The following is a 17,077-nucleotide window of genomic DNA, read 5'->3' as shown; positions in this document are numbered from 1 at the left end:
TGATGATTCGGATCGCGTGTCAAACCGCCAAACTGCTGAAATTTGGCGATTGAAACCGCTGATTCGACTCACTGATTCATAACGCTTCGCTTTAGTACCTTTTAAGGGTCTTGAGAGTGTAACGTGCCATTGTGTCAATGGAGGCCTTTCAGAGCCATCAGATTTCAACTAAAATATCTTCATTTCTGTTCCGAAGATGAACGGAGGTCTGACGGATGTTGAACGACATAAGGGTAAGTAATTAATGACAGAATTTTCATTATTGGGTGAACTAACCCTTTAATGGGGTCCAAAACAACACTGCACCCTACAGACTTTATTCAAAATATCTTTCACATGAGAAGTGAACAGTTTGGAGCGCACACGAGGATGAGTAAACGATGACAGAGTTTTAATTTTAATGTAACAATTGCAGTTTCCCACCTCGATGTGTTGGTGACATATTTCAGTAGGCCATTATTGATGATTAGGTATGACAATGATCGCTGAAATTGCAGCACAGCTGCCCTGTTTAACTAGCCTATCTCTGCCCTCCTATGTACTTCCGCTCAATTTTCTTTTTCCTTCATTACTCCGTCTGGGATCGCAGTATATTCTCTGGTTTTCTCCGGTCAAATTTTAACCGGTCCAATCAGCGAACAGAGGCAGTGGCTGAGAACGATGACGCTGATGTCGTGCGCTAGTTTGAGATGACATACGTCACGACCAAACGTTAGCGATTGGTTATGGCAGATCCAGAGCGGCTCTGGGCAGATCCAGTAGTTTTAAACTTCAACAGAGTTCCCGCCTTCGAGGAAGTAAACGCTTGTCAATGGAGAGTGGCCGGACTCTCTGCACAAATGCTACTGTTTCATGCAGAGATTTTGAAGAGTTTGACAAACTATGATATTTTTGATATTGAAAGTCACACTTTTGATGAGGATGATATAGAGTTTGGTGGTGATGATGATGATGATGATGATGATGGAGGTGTTGATGCTTATGAAGATGGGGTTCGAGATAACAGGGTTTAATGAAATCTGAGTAGGCTGTAGCAGTAAAACCGAGAGTCAGGCATGACTGAGCATTGTTCGGCAAGGAGTTTCACATCAACAGGGCGAGAGGGGGCGTTGTGTCGTTCTCTCTCTTTATCTATCTCTTATTGAGAAGGAGGGAGGAAAAGGAGAGAGAGAGAGAAAGACAGAGATGATAGTCATTACAAAGCCCAAATCAGATGAGAAGCGAGTTTTGTGGTTGAAAGTTACCAGAAATGTTTCCTGATTATAAGGGCATTTCAAGTGAATGCCTAAGGCTTAATAAGATAAGTGGCTATGAGATTTGGCTCCTTTTTCAGAGAGACTCAAAAAACCCGATTCACTGCCGTCAAAAGTTGCCCAGAGTCAAAATGAAACCCCCATCCCCACAGAAAAGACACACACAATCACATATGTACACACACACACGCTCAAAAGACACATCTGACGAATACATGTAACGTACACACAGGTTTGTGACCACACTCTGTCATCTCAAGAGTGCGCCGCCGTGTTTTACCAGAAACCCGTCGCTGTCTCCGTCGACTCTGAAATATCACTGTACCCCCGCTGACATTCAGATCCACACTCACATGAACAAACAGCTGGTGTAATGTCAGTTACATTTTCACAAATAATATTAATATGAACAAAATCTACTTCATTTAGGGCACACTTTATTTCGATGGTCCACATTCTAGTTCTGTGCATGTCAACTAACTCTCATTAGAGTATTAGTAGACTCTCTGCTTAATATCTGCTAACACTTTATTTTGATGCTAAGTAACTTTGATGCAAGTACATGTCAACTTATTCTACTAACCCGAACCCCGACCTAACAGTCTACTAATACTCTAATGAGAGTTAGTTGACATGTAGTTGCAAAGTTACTTATAGTTAGTAGAATGTGGAGCATCAGAATAAAGTGTGCCCTGTTTTAGTCCTGTTTCTAAAGTTAAGATTATGTACCAAGTCATTTCCAAAACCCAATACGTTGGTCTCTTTGTAAAATAATCATAAAAAAGTGCATAAAATGTTCAAATGATCATAGAGAATGAATGTTTGCAGCAATTAAAGAAGCATTTTATACCTCATATTGTACATTAATTGCAATTACTTTGCTGATCGTACAAAAAATGACACCAAAATTCGTTTTTTTTTTTTTTTAAGGAAAAAGTGTTTAAATAGTTATTAAATGTAATAAAACTGGAAAGCACAAGGTAACTTGGATTCTATCCATTTTAATGTGTTTAAACAGCAAAACTCTGGAGGGAAATATGTTTATATGTAGAACCAGTGTTGTTTTGTTCAGTCTTTATCGAAACAACATCTGACCTGGATGTTTTTTTTTCCCCCTTCTGATTTTACTTTTTACCAAACACTTGTTCTCGCCAAACATTTTTGCGGTCTATTTATATTCTTTTGAGTACATTTATATGTTGAAACCTCACTCAATTTGTAATTCTCATATTAAAAGCATTGAATTGAATGTGATTGGTAACAACTCAAAAGTGTTTGGGAAAAATAAAATCAGAAGGGGAAAAAACATCCAGGTCAGAAGATGTTTCGATAACGACTGAACAAAACAACGCCGTTTCTACATAAATATATTTCACCACCAGCATTTGCTGTTTAAACGCATTCAAATGGACAGAGCTGGCTTGTGCTTTCCAGTTTAATAACTATTTAAACATAACACTTTAAACAACTCATTTTGGTGACATTTCTGTTGTAATATCAGCAATTTTATCAATCAAATGTAATTGTGTAATTTATTGCTTTCATGTTATATTAGATGAAGCTCTTTAGGCATTAGAAAATATATCGATTGTACTTTTAAAGGGTTTTGATTATTTATCGCTCCGACTTAAGAAAAGCTCAATTCATTGTGCTCTACCATTCTAGTCAAATGTCTTAATTTTGAACTTTTCTGTACCACAAAAATGTGCTTGTCTGTGGGAGGACATGCAAACGAACAGCCCTCGACACCTTTCATATCAGGGAAAGTTTACAATCAGAATTAGACAAAGATTTCTACAAGATCTCTTTCTGTCTCACACACACATTAACGTTAAATTCAAGAGCAGAGGCTTATTGCGGAAGGAAAAATGACACAGGACAGATACAAACCGTAAGTAAAATTTCAGATTTGACCTATGACCTCACATTGATCAACACGAGATTGTCATAAAAATACATAAATGAACAAATCCTGTAGTTTTATAACTAAAAAAAGACCTTTCTCTTATATGTAGTAGTGCAAGTCCTAAGTAAAAAAAGAAATAGTGAACCAAATTTAGTTAGAGTTACTTATTTCTCAACTGAAGAGCTTAGATTTATGACATGATCCTGCATTTCATGCCGAGCCCGTTCAGATCTAGATGCTGGAAGAAATTGTCCTGCTTTTTTACGAGCTAAAGTGTGCAGGAAGTAATAGAGTTTTATATAGTACACATCGCACATGACACACATACACACACCTGTTGACTTTACAGTCTTCCTTTTCCTGCCCTGAGAATTAACGACAAATGGCATTCAGCCAAGACACAAGCGCACAACAATAATGTATTGTGTGCATAAAATCACAAGGAAAAAATTCAAAGCCGTACAGACAAAGAAAGCTGTAGCACTCAGTCCTGTTCCCCGTGTACATACTATGTACTTATTATAGTATTTGCAATAATATATGTTATAACTAGGTACTAACCCTGAACCTAACCTTATCCTTAGTTATCTTAAATTACCCAGTACTTTCTTAGGTTAGTACACTGCAAGTGCACGTACTGTAAAATAAAGTGTAACAACCCCCCCCCCCCAAAAAAAATTCTGCATTATAACAGACAAATATTGACAAAAAGACAGACAGATATATCAGATTTGTAGTTAAGCTGATTTATTTATTAATATGTCATTGCACTGAAAGTACACTTGGCAAACCTTTTTATTCAACTTTTTATTAGTAGAGAAGAGAAGTAAAATTGAATACACACACTGATTGACAAGTAAGTATCGAAGCCCATTTACACCACATCAGAAAAACAATCATAGTTTGGTAAATCATAATTTTATGAGATGATGATAAATTTGGTAACACTTTATTTTAGAGTGTTCTTGTTACATATGCATGTACTATTACCATAGTAATAACAGTAAATTATGCATAATTACATGCAACTAACCCTCAAACCAAACCTTAACCCTGCCCTAACTCTGTAGTAAGTACGTTGTTAATTAATATTATACTCAGTACTCAAATATAGAATTGCACTGTAACAATGACCTATTAAAATAAAGTATAACCAAAAAGTCAAAATTATGACTTACCAAGTCATAATTATGAGATGAAAAGTTTAAATTATGACTTTAAAATTCATAATAATGACAATTTTTTTATATCATGACAATCAGAATTATGACTCAAAAAGTCTCAAACTAGGACATTAAACAGATGAAATTATGGCCAAAAGTCCATTTTTTTAAAAATCTCATAATTACTTAGCATGTCATAATTTCTAATGTATCAATTTCAACTTTCTACAAGATAACTATGACATAAAACTTGAGACGATGGCAGTGACATATTTTAAGATATGTCAGTGCAAGTTTCTTTCAGTTAAAACAGCTCAAACATGCATTTTAATCTGGGACTAGCTTAAAACTTGTCTGTGAATCCGGGTGTTTATCTTATAATCATAACTTAATATGTCATAATTTCTTTTTAACTGGTAATTATGACCCTTAGGCTATCAAAGCATGATTTTTTCCCCTCTTATGTGGCAGAAATTAGTTCCATAAACAGAAATCATTCTACATCACTTTAATTTCCAATTTAAATGCTTTTTTTCAGCTTCATAAAGCAGAAAGGCTCTAAAACTAAAACCGTTCTGAGATGATATGAGGATCTATGTGTGTGTGTGTGTCTAACCAGCGTAAGGATAAGACAACAGGACAGCCTGTTTGGGCCGAAGCTCTAACTTCTCTAAGGACACCATGCGATCCACGGCCAGATTCTCTGCATCTGTGGTGAGGAGAACCTGAGCTTGAGCCGGCAGGTCGCTGTTGTTCAGAGTCATGGTGACAGAGTCATTTCCCCAGTTCAGGACCGTAAGGAAGCGTTCGCTCTGATCCCAGAGGCGGAGAAATGCTAATGAAGTGGGTGAACTGTAAAGGCTGACAAATTCTCCGTGCAGAAGCGACCGCTCTCTTCTTTTCAGATCGCTGAGTGCTTTGAAGAAGTTACGCACTGCGATTCGCTCCTCCCGCACAGCCTGAATGAGTGGAAGATGGAAAGAGCAAGACGTGCTGGGTTTACATTTGTAATTAGTTCAGTGATGAGATCACATCTACTTGTTATGAATAGCCGTGTAAATAATAGTGAGAACGTACCTTTGCTGTTGCATTCGTCTCTTCTACTGGGTTTTCCAAGTCCCACATTGTTCGAGGTTTTTCCTGTAAAGGAGGAATGTTAAGTCATCAGCATTATGACAATAACTTGGCCGAATAGAAACATAGCTTTCTATGTTAAGACTAAGGCCTGAGAATAGCAGAGAAAATAAAGACTTCCGCTGTCTCGCTGAGAACGTTAGTCAGTAGCTGTTTTTATCCAACCTAAAGTGAGTTTTTAAAAAACTCTTTAAAGTTGGCATGAAATGAAAATGCACCGTATCTATTTTCTGAATTAATATTATTGATGTAATTATGAACAATTGATCTGTGCATGTGTTAATTTATTTTCAATTTTAACCTCAATTCTTAATTCACTATATAAAAGAAAATATCAGTCGCTACTTCGATTTCATCGTAACTTTAAAAAATTGTGAAAAGTTTGTATAGGCCTGAAATATGGACAGATGGATGGACAAATACAGATGGATGAATAGACGGACGGATGGATGGATAGATGGGTGGATGAACAGATGATAGATAGACACGGACAGACGGACAGATAGCTGGATGGATGAACTGATGATAGATAGATAGATAGATAGATAGATAGATAGATAGATAGATAGATAGATAGATAGATAGATAGATAGATAGATAGATAGATGATAGATAGATAGATAGATAGATAGATAGATAGATAGATAGATAGATAGATAGATAGATAGATAGATAGATAGATAGATAGATAGATAGATAGATAGATGATAGATAGATAGATAGATTTAGATAGAGGGATGGATGGATGGATGGATCTGCAGTCTGGTAAATTCTCTTCCTGTCATTCCCAGTCAACTTCCTGTGGAGTGTGACCAGGGCTGCATTAAGACCTCACTGGGCCCTGGGGCTATGAGTTACTACAGGGCCCCCGTCACAATAATAGTTTTTACATATCAACATTTTTGATGCACTTGTCACCAATTTCAGTATCACAAAAAAAAAAAAACTAGCCAAAGCTTAAAAAAAACCTACAAAACAAGCTTACTGAACACAAGTAAACAGTCACAAATTACAATAAAGCGAAGATACTTGAAAAATGTAAAGCACTAAATAAGAAATATTGTTAACACTACAATATGGGTGCTCTATGCATTTATTCATACTTAACTAATGCACAGATAATCATATGTTAATGTATGACTCATGAAGAATTAAACCATTAATGAATTATTACTGCATATTCAATATGATTAATAGGTTAAGCAATATATGAATTGTTATTAATTCAATGTTTCATAATGTATTAATTCCTTAAAGGGTTAGTTCACCCAAAAATGAAAATTCTGTCATTAATTAACCCTTTAACCCTATGTCGTTCGAGACCTGTAAGACCTCCGTTCATATTCGGAACACAAATGAAGATATTTTTGTTGAACTAACCCTTTAATAATGTATTAATTAATAGTGTAAATTAAAGGGATAGTTCACCCAAAAATGAAAATTCTGTCATCATTTGCTCACCCTTGAGATGTTCCAAACCTGTATGAGTTTCTTTGTTCTGCTGAACACAAAAGGAGATATTTTGAAGAATGTTGGGAACCAAGCAGATAGAGCAACCATTGACCATAGTATTTTTTCCCCTACTATGGTAGTCAATGGTTGCTCTCTCTGCTTGGTTACACACATTCTTCAAAATATCTTCTTTTGTGTTCAGCAGAACAAAGAAACTCATACAGGTTTGGAACAACTTGAGGGTGAGCAAATGATGACAGATTTTTTTTGGGGGGGTGAACTATCCCTTTAACCTATTAATCATATAGAATCTTTATTAATTGCTGATGCATTAATCATTAATTAATGGTTTATTTCTTCATGAGTCATACATTAACTCGTGATTATCTGTGCATTAGTTGAGTATGAATTAATGCATATTAGTGCACCCATATTGTAAAGTGTTACTTAAATATTATATTGTATAAAGTACAAATACACAGGATAGTTTATTAACTGTATTAATTCAATATACATTCATTCTTAATTATTTTTACAAAACTGATTCAGTCAAGGACTGAAATATTAGCAGACTGAAACAAAGCAGCTATATTAGGATGCTTTAGATTCAAAAGTTTAGAGGGATAGTTGACACAAAAAATAAAATTCTGTCATTATTTACTTTCCCTGAAGTTGTTCTAAACATGTATGTATTTATTTATTCTGTTAAACACAAAATAAGATATTTTGAAGTATATTGGTAACCAAACAGTTGCTGGACCCCATTGACTTTCATAGCATGAAAAAAATATAGACTAGTATAGGAGTCAATGGGGAACAATTTAAGGGTGAGTAAATGATGATAGATTTTTCATTTTGGGGTGAACTATACCTTTAAAACCTCATTAATATCAGGATCTCATATATAGCCTACTACTACACATGCTTTATCTTAAACTTTTAACGTTTATTTAAGACACAAATGACTACGTTTACGAGGACACTCGCAAAGACAGGGATTTTAACACATACTATGTGTATTTGAACGTCAAGCACAAGACACAACGAAATAGAACTCAAGATTTAACACGCGCATTTACCTAAATTAATTCTCACTCGCTGCTTAATGTGTCTGAATGGTTTAAAAACAATGGTTAAAAAACGTTGATAAGCTTACATGATGATGGCACAACGATTGAAATATTTAAACTGGCTGTTCCACAACTTCCACTCCATTAACAGCTTTAGTAAAATTACCTGTTGGCTTTGGAATTTCCTAACTCGATCTCTGCTCTTTGTCTTAGTTTTTTCCTTATTTAAACGGTTTTTTTTTTTAGAATAGCTGACATTTATACCTGTCGAACTTTCTTTGCGTGACAATTTTCAGATTAGTCTACACTAGAACAAAGTGAAGAGTGTGGAGGTGATTGGTGGATGTGGACATAATAAAGGCACAGCGATCACCTAATACCTGCAGATTGTTCAAAAGTCACATAATAGAATAAATGCATTTGATTTCAAACTTGACGTTTCAATCCCTAAATAACAGCGCTAATAAGTGGGGGGCTTGTTGGGGCTTTGGCGATCTGCTACCGATAGCAAGTCAATCTACTCCACAGCCAATCACGGGCCCCCTCCTTGCTCGGGCCCCGGGGCTTAAGCCCCGTCTAGCCCTATGGTTAATGCGGCCCTGAGTGTGACCCATTTGATTCAAATTCCAAGTCGATAATTGAAAGGAAGCCAACTTTACGATTTGTGCCCAAACACTGATTCAATTTCCCATTTATCCATCTATGCTGTCATCTAAACTCACCCCTGTCTTCAGTCCGACCTCATCTCCAGCGCTGAACACAGGTGTGCCGGGCAGGGTGAACAGCAGGGTGTGGAAGAGCCTCAGTGGCACTGCTGGAGATCGGGAAGCCAGAGAGCCCAGAGTCCGTCCACTCAGACTCCAGCCCAGACTCGTCTGCAGGTGACCAGAGTACAGCTTCTGTATGACCTGGGCCTGTCTTACACCGGGCTCAGCCGGATCCAGCAGTCCCGTCAGGAGCAGGTCAACACCTGAGCGGTTCAGCAGGAGAGAGACTTCATCCACAGAGAGACCGGTGACTGATCCCATCAGAGCTCTGAAAGTGATGAGGAGAGAGAAAGGATGATGGAGTGGTTTGAGTAAGGTCAACCTGTTCAAACCTGTCAAAAAATAGTGAAGGCTAGAAAAATAGTTGGTGCTTGTAAAACAAAAGAGAATAAATCGATGGAATTCTTTTTGTGGCAGTGCTCATCACCCCATCCGGCCAGCAGGTGTCTCTATTTCATTAAAGGGGTGATGAATTGAGAAATCAACTTTCCTTTGAGCCTTTGATATATAAAAGTTAACCATGATATAAGAATATCCTGTAAGTTTCAGAGCTGAAAACATCCTTGTTAGTCAAAGAAAAGCTTTTATTGACACCAGGCCCAGAAAACGATTGATCTCAGAATATGTCGACCACTGACGTAATAGAATGCAGAAGCGCCGCCTCAAGCCCGCCCACCGACTCGTGGAGCTGAACGGGTCGCGCTACCGAGCAATAAACATGCCGGGTCTGTAAGACATTGCGCGTTTGTTCGCTTCCTTTCACCGCAGAATCAATTGCAAACAAGATACAGGTCGAGACTGGATTTGCAGAGTGAGATTAAAACACAATGCTGTGCCTTTTATATTGGATCCGACAGGAACGGTGCAACACACTTATGTGAGTAAAACACGTTTTTTTAATGTGTTAGTATTGCATTGTTACATATCGTTTGATATCTATTGATTACATACCTTAGCACGCGGTCACAGGCTGGAGAAGGTGCCATTGGTTCATTCGTGATCAGACTCGGACTTGTAACGCCAGTGCTCGCAAATGTCCCGGGGCTATGTGTTTTTCAGACGGGCTACCAAAACGTATCACCGACTTGCCGAAGGGCTATCTTAAATAGTGAAATAACATTCCTTTCTTGCGCGCATGTATGTGTGTGTGTGTACGGTTCGCGGTTATATTCACTGATGATCGGGCGGGCCAAGTAATACAGAAATAACATTCCAGTCAATCGCGGGTGGATGAGAGACAAATTATTGTGTTTGTTTGATAAAGGCATTTTGCGAGCCCTGTGAGCGTTTCTGCAGATGCTTTCAAATTCAAAACAATCCCCACATCTACTGAGGGGAGCTGAAGCTCATTAAATATGCAAATCTTATCCAATCCTCAAAACCTCAAAACCAAGGCAGAAAATAGCCTATTAGTTATTCATTATGATGTTTCTGAATGTAAAAACCACGTGAACATTATAAGTTGACCTCAGACAACTATATATATATATATATATATATATATATATATATATATATATATATATATATATATATATATATATATATATATATATATATATATATATATATATATATATATATATATATATATATATATATATATATATATATATATATATATATATATATATATATATAAATATATAAAAAGCCAGACACCTTTAAACAAATCAGCAGAAAAGAAATGACAAATGTGCAGTAAGCTTTTACTGAGAAACACTGTTGAACATTTAAAACAATGGCAGTGAGCAGTCATACGGAACCATTTAGCTTCAAACGCGAGTGGATTCAAAATGTTCAAGCGTCCAACTAGACTCGCGTCGATTTGGACGCTTGAACATTTGAATCCACTCGCGTTTGACGCGAAATTGACGCTCAATCTGCGTTCAGTGTGAACGCAGCATAAGAATTTATATCTATGAACACAACTACAGAGACGTACGCTTTTGTAGTCTTCTCGGTTTGGTTGAATATAACTTGTATAGATGGCAAGAAATCGGTTTCTACAATGTCCAATCTCAGGTCAGACAGGAAAATGCCGTCAAATCCTTTTGTCAACCAGTATGCACACGCTTCCTAAGAATTCAAAAACAAATGAAAGGGTTCAAAGTAAGTTTGGTATTATATACTTTTGTATATAATGTAAAATCTGCTTTTTTTTCTCATATGAGTGAACTATCTGTTCATCTACCCGTATTCACCCGTAGTCCACATGATTAGGACTTCCTCTGTCTTATCAGCACTTACTCTGATTTTCTCAGCAATAGCGTTGACATCGTTGAACCAGACTGAAGCTCCTTCGTAGTCGGGTGTTAAATTCAGCACTATGGAGATACCTGCCAAACAGAGACAAACACCAACAGAAAGAGACAGCACGGGAAAAGAAGAAGATCATCTATATAGTTTACACAGGCTTAATGTTTCTATTGTAGTGTTCATTTAATTTTCATTCGAAAATATAGTTGAAAATAGTACAAATCGCAAGAGTCTTTTTACACTGCTAACATAATGTCACTACCGAGGTCAAAGGCTGTCCGATTGTAAAATGGCTTCAGTGTTTACAGGTCTTTATGTCGTCGTCGAGGATGATTCAAATGTGCAGCTCTTTGACGGATTAGCAAGCCTTCAGTGGTAGTCAGAATTTAAAAGGTACTTCTGGATGAAAGGCCATTCAGGGTCAAAGGTCACCTTTTTTATGTGCTTGCTCCAGCAGAGATTCCAGTTCCTTCTCGGTGCCTACTTCAGATTTAACTGAAGTTAGATTTAGTGTATCCAGCTTGTTTGCTTGCACCGTGTGTATCGGACCCAGAACAAGCCCCTTGATCTTCATCTGGCTCAGATAGTCCAGCTTCTCCTCCACTCCTACAGAGAACGACAGATGGTATTGCACTGAACACTGAGCCTGTTTTCACATTATGATGACCACTATGAAATTAACTCTAAAGTAGACATTTGTAACATTATTAATCTGATGGTAGATTACTTACAACTTGTAGTCCGTTACAGAATCAAAATTTCATCACAGGAATTGTAATTAGTAATGTAATCTGTTGTGGTTACTTTTAGGGCCCTTTCACACCTACCTTGTTTGGTCCGGATTTTCTGACTTTTCAGTTTGGTCCGAATCAAAATTGCAGGTGTGAAACGTCCCCCGTACCATGGGGTCAGATGAGAAGAGGTAGTCTCGGTCCGGATCAAACTGAACAAAGGTTCGGTTCGTTTCTAGTGTGAAAGCATTTTGTGTGGCTCGGACTTCCAGACCATTTACAGGAAGTTCCTGTTTATGTTTAAATATTATAATGTTATTTTTAGATTTCATCTCGGCTATATTGATTATGAAAATTGAAAAGATGCGCAATATGTCTGAAGACAGAAGGTCAGAAATGATTTTGACCACTTCATAAAGTTTTGTTTTGTAGAAAGCCTTTCTTTAAAGGCCTTGTTTTGTATAAATTGTATCTTAATTTTAATCAATGTTTCATCAGCCAATTTCCTGGATTTAATAAATAAGAAGCATATAGTCTATAGCAGACAATAATCGTGACATGGGGGCGCCGGAGCGATCACTTGCATTGCTCTTGAACATGTCTCATAAATAAACCCAAACTCAGCCGGCTGAGAAATATGGGTATAGAAAGTTGGAAAATCCACTTTTAAACAAAACAATTCGAAACGAAAAGAAATAGTTAAGCAATGCGCACTGTTCACTAGTGGCAACGATACGCGTCTGTTCATTCATTCTTGTCAAAGACGCTGACGTCAGACGCACGTCCGTTTACAAACCAATCAATGTCAAGACGCCGCCCACATAGATGATGACGACAGGACGCAAGTGTGTCATGTAAAGTTCTTTAGTGCGCTCGCATAACTGCAATGTGAAACCAAAACTAACCGAATGTATAAAATGTATCAAAACATGAACTTTGGTTCGGACCTTTGGGGTGTGAAAACTGCCATAGATTACTTTTCACCTAACTCGTTTTTCAAATTGATTTGAATAGGACAGTCTTGATATCAATACCATGCTATATTGATATTAAAATATAAAGAGAAATAAAAATGTATTCCACAATATGAATGGCATTAAACATTACATTACATCAGGGTACATTACATTACTGTGGTTTGTGAAGGAACTGCAGAGGGTTAGTGATTAAATAAATTAAAACAAAATACATGTAAAATAAATACATTATTAAAACAAATCATTGATCAAAGATATATAAATATGACCCAAGGACACAAAACAGACAAAAAAATACGGAAGTACAAGCAAAGAATATGTGAATGTGTTGTTAAATTAGTGACTTTTGAATTATTAATTATATTAGGTCAAAAGAAGTTCAGATTGGGAATAACTGCATTACATGTAAATATAAAATGAATTAGTGCATAATGTGTGTGAAAGACAAAAGTCTTACAGTCGTTTGAATTATAATAATTCAAATGTGTCAGGAGTTGATTAGATATGCAATATTGAGAAAATACTCCTTAACCTTAATATAAATTCAGTGGTCAAGTGTTGCACTGGTGTGTGCAATTCCACAAATCGAGAAGACTTTACGAACATATATAAGTGATGTGCTGTTTTTTTAGAAAGGAAAATTGAAAAGGTGGGGAGAATCAATGAATATGTAATCTTGTAATCAATAAAAATGTAACTAGTCTGATTATGAGTAAAAATGATATAGTCCAATTACAAGTACTTAATTTTTGGAATCTGATTACATAACCCAGATTACATGTAATCAGTTAAAACCCAGCACTGCTAATATAGCACTTTGTATATAGACCGATCAGGCATAACATTATGACCACCTTCCTAATATTGTCGTGTTCCCCCTTTTGCTGCTCAAACAGCCCTGACCCATCGAGGCATGGACTCCACTAGACCCCTGAAGGTGTGCTGTGGTATCTGGCACCAAGATGTTAGCAGCAGATCCTTTAAGTCCTGTAAGTTGCGAGGTGGGGCCTCCATGGATCGGACTTGTTTGTTCAGCACATCCCACAGATGCTCGATTGGAAACCTCAAACTCGTGCTCCTCAAACCATGAACCTGAACCATTTTTGCTTTGTGGCAGGGCACATTATCTGTTGAAAGACGCCACAGCCACAGCCATGAAAGACCAGGCCACCTTCTTCCATTGCTCTGTGGTCCAGTTCTGATGCTCACATGCCCACTGTTGGTGCTTTCAGCGTTGGACAGGGGTCAGCATGGTCTGACTGGTCTGCGGCTTTGCAGCCCCATACTCAACAAACTGCGATGCTCTGTGTATTCTGACACCTTTCTATCAGAACCAGCATTAACTTCATGAGTAGCTCGTCTGTTTGATCAGACCACACGGGCCAGCCTTCGCTCCCCACGTGCTTCAATGAGCCTTGGCCATTTTTCCTGCTTCTAACACATCAACTTTGAGGACAAAATGTTCACTTGCTGCCTAACATATCCCACCCACTAACAGGTGCCGTGATAATCAGTGCTATTCACTTCACCTGCCATAATGTTATGCCTGATCAGTGTATATTTATATATACTCACATTTCCATTTATCTCACCTTTCAGTCCATTGTCAGTGAAAGCATTGACGTCAGATATCTGGTACAGAAGACCTTCGTTCCACCAGTTCATCTCAGGAATGGGTTTACAGCGTGGAGCCTGTACTATGATCACTATCGCTCCGGCTAACATGCCAACCCAGCCGAGCCAGAACAGAACCAGCAAGGCCCACCGAGTCCGGACCCACCTGAAGAAAATATGCAGTGTTTATCAGGCAGACAGAAAATGTCAAATGTATTTTTAATCCTCATATAGATTGCGTACCCAGCTGTTCCAGCGATTTTAATCAACTCGTCTTTGGAGAGTCCATATTTCACTGCAGTGTTCTCTGGGACCGTGACCTTCACGCAGCCGTTGTTTTCTCGGGTCATTAGCTGTTTTGCCTGATCCCCCTCCTTCAGTTCTAGGTCCTTCATTTCTCTTCTCGTACGCTTGTCAAAATACTGAACTAAAACATACAAAGCAAAAACTATTAGTTACAACAAATTCATTACATTTCAGGCAACAAATGGACTGATTTTAAGTTAAGTTTATTAATTATAGGCAGCCATAAAAGTTTAATAATAAATAGACCCTAAAAATCATTATTTTTAACAAATCAAAGAAGCAACAGAGTGACTGTAAACTAAGTAGGGTTACAATAACTGCTGCTCGCATAGCATTAGCTATAGTTTGATATTAAGGTGACGACATAGAATAAAACTATAATAAATGATAAATAAATAATACAAAAATACCTGAAGATTGCTGAGTTAAATCCCTGTGCAGAGTTCAGACGAGTCCTCCTCAGTGTTACAGACAGAACACAAGAGCACGGCTTAGTGGTCAGTTCACTTTTATGAAGACGACTTCATCTGTTCCCGCCCCTAAAAGCCAACAAGTACACACAGAACTGGAGGAGTGAGAGTAGAGAGAATCACCCGCAACCAAATTAAATACATGTGCTTAATTGTCATGTGCACAAAAATAATCAAATCAGCTTTCACACGACACAATGTTCACTGAAGTATCAATGTCTTTTCATTGGTCCTTGAGAAGAACAAAGTGATGTTTTCACAACTTAGCACAAGTTTTTATAGAGTATATAAAGACCTATATTTCCATAGATAGATTAATATAGTGTATAGGCTAAACAAAAGTACTATTGAAAAGCACATTTGTAATTAATACAATGTCACATTGCAAACCTATTCCCACACTCTAAAAAAAAGGTGCTATATGGCACTAAAAGTGGTTCTTTGGCTCGCTATCATAGGGGAACCACTTTAAGTGCTGTATAGCACCAATCTTGGTGCTTCAGTGGCTCTTCACCGGTTCTTTGGTTGAGGTGCTATATAGATAGATAAGATATGGTGCTATAAAGCACCAAAAGTGGTTCCCCTATGATTACGACCAAGAACCACTTTTAGTGCCATAGCACCATTTTTTTTAACCCTCTGGTGCTCTTCTGTCATTTCTGACCGGAAAATTTTCTGTTTTGAATTTTTAAAAATCACTGCTTCATCGGAATGATATGAAACTTGGTGACTTTTCTAGCAGTAAACACACACAAAATTGGGGTCATGATTCGAGCATGCTAATTGGTCGTAAAAAAAAAAAAGTAGCATTCATTGTCTTCGGTCATAAATGACCGACCATAGGAAATGAATGGGAAATCAGCAAAAACACAAAAATTCTCAGAATATTTGTGTGTACAATCTACAAATCGGCCACAATGCTGAAAAAAGTACACAGTAGTAAAGGGGTGACACTCTAAAACATCTAGAGTGTGATATTGACACATCCACACACACGCACACTCACACACATCTATGAAAAACTGAACCTATCAACCATATTTTTAATTTTTAATTCGACAACTTCAAGTTTCATATCATTCTTATGGTGACTTTTCTAGTATTAGGTATGTTAACACACACAAAAATTGAGAGCATGATTCGAGCATGCTAAGTGGTCATAAAAAAATACTCCCACTTGTGCTCTTTGGTCAAAAATGACCCCCATAGGAAATTAATGGGAAATCTGCAAAAACACAAATTCACAGAAAAAAAATCCATATTTCTAACAAAATGTAAAAAATCTAAAACTTTATAATAAATAGTCTTTGAGATTTTTTAAATATCTATTCAAATCCATCAACAAAAAAAAAATTCCTTAAATGTGTTCATTAAAAGAGCTAGGGAATTCTCAAGCCTCTCCATATACCCCTTTTCCACCAAGGCAGTGCTGGTCATAGCTCGGAGCCAGAGCCTTGTTTCAAATTGGTTCTTTGTGTTTCCACACCCAAAGCACCAGCTCTGAGCCAGGAAAAGTGGTTCTTAAGTAGCACCAAAACATTGCTGGGCTAGAAGTAAGAATCGATTACGTCAGGCGCTGGGGGCGGGGTCAACAAGACCAACACAAACTTGAGATCCGCCATTGTTGAAATAGCAGCAAATGGAGCTAACAGCTGCTGTTCGTTTGTAATCTCCGTCTATACAAATTACGGCGAACTACATGAATGCGTTAGCCTGGATGCCAGCCGAACTTAGCCCCGGCATTCACCTTCACAATTTCTCTCAGAAATGATGATCGTGTTGGTACTCTATGTATCCCCGGAAAGATCGTTTACACTCATCTTTTTCTTCTAACGTTACTTATTCCAGCGTGCGGTCAGACAGGGTTGCCAAGTTTTTACAACAAAACCCGGCCAATTGCTACTCAAAACCAGTGTTGGGCACGTTACTTTAAAAAAGTAATTAGTTATAGTTACTTCTTACAAATAGTAACTGA

The 17,077-nt window shown here is 37.5% G+C and overlaps 1 protein-coding gene across 1 annotated transcript; it reads right to left on the bottom strand.

Annotated features, from left to right (window-relative positions):
- Positions 1 to 3,892: 3,892 nt before the first annotated feature.
- On the bottom strand, positions 3,893 to 15,116 carry LOC307143450 (amino acid transporter heavy chain SLC3A2-like). The gene is made up of 9 exons (XM_079845033.1): positions 15,043 to 15,116; positions 14,570 to 14,753; positions 14,305 to 14,492; positions 11,437 to 11,610; positions 10,996 to 11,084; positions 10,691 to 10,824; positions 8,701 to 9,013; positions 5,400 to 5,462; positions 3,893 to 5,281 (listed from the first exon to the last, which is right to left on the bottom strand). Exons 2-9 carry the CDS (start codon positions 14,719 to 14,721, stop codon positions 4,934 to 4,936), a joined length of 1,461 nt encoding a protein of 486 aa, XP_079701159.1. The 5' UTR covers positions 14,722 to 14,753; positions 15,043 to 15,116; the 3' UTR covers positions 3,893 to 4,933.
- Positions 15,117 to 17,077: the final 1,961 nt, after the last annotated feature.

Source organism: Gobio gobio (genome assembly GCF_949357685.1).
Source record: "Gobio gobio genome assembly, chromosome: 2".
NCBI lineage: Eukaryota > Metazoa > Chordata > Actinopteri > Cypriniformes > Gobionidae > Gobio > Gobio gobio.
This window is presented reverse-complemented; position numbering and strand designations above follow the sequence as displayed.

What these genes read in the sequence shown, in the direction of transcription:
- LOC307143450 (XM_079845033.1), bottom strand. Translation starts at nt 14,721, where the DNA reads ATGAAGGACCTAGAACTGAAGGAGGGGGATCAGGCAAAACAGCTAATG. An exon ending in AAAATCGCTGGAACAGCTGG is followed by an intron (nt 14,493 to 14,569) that starts GTACGCAATCTA and finishes TATTTTCTTCAG; the next exon opens with GTGGGTCCGGACTCGGTGGG. An exon ending in CTATTGCTGAGAAAATCAGA is followed by an intron (nt 10,825 to 10,995) that starts GTAAGTGCTGAT and finishes TTGAATTCTTAG; the next exon opens with GAAGCGTGTGCATACTGGTT.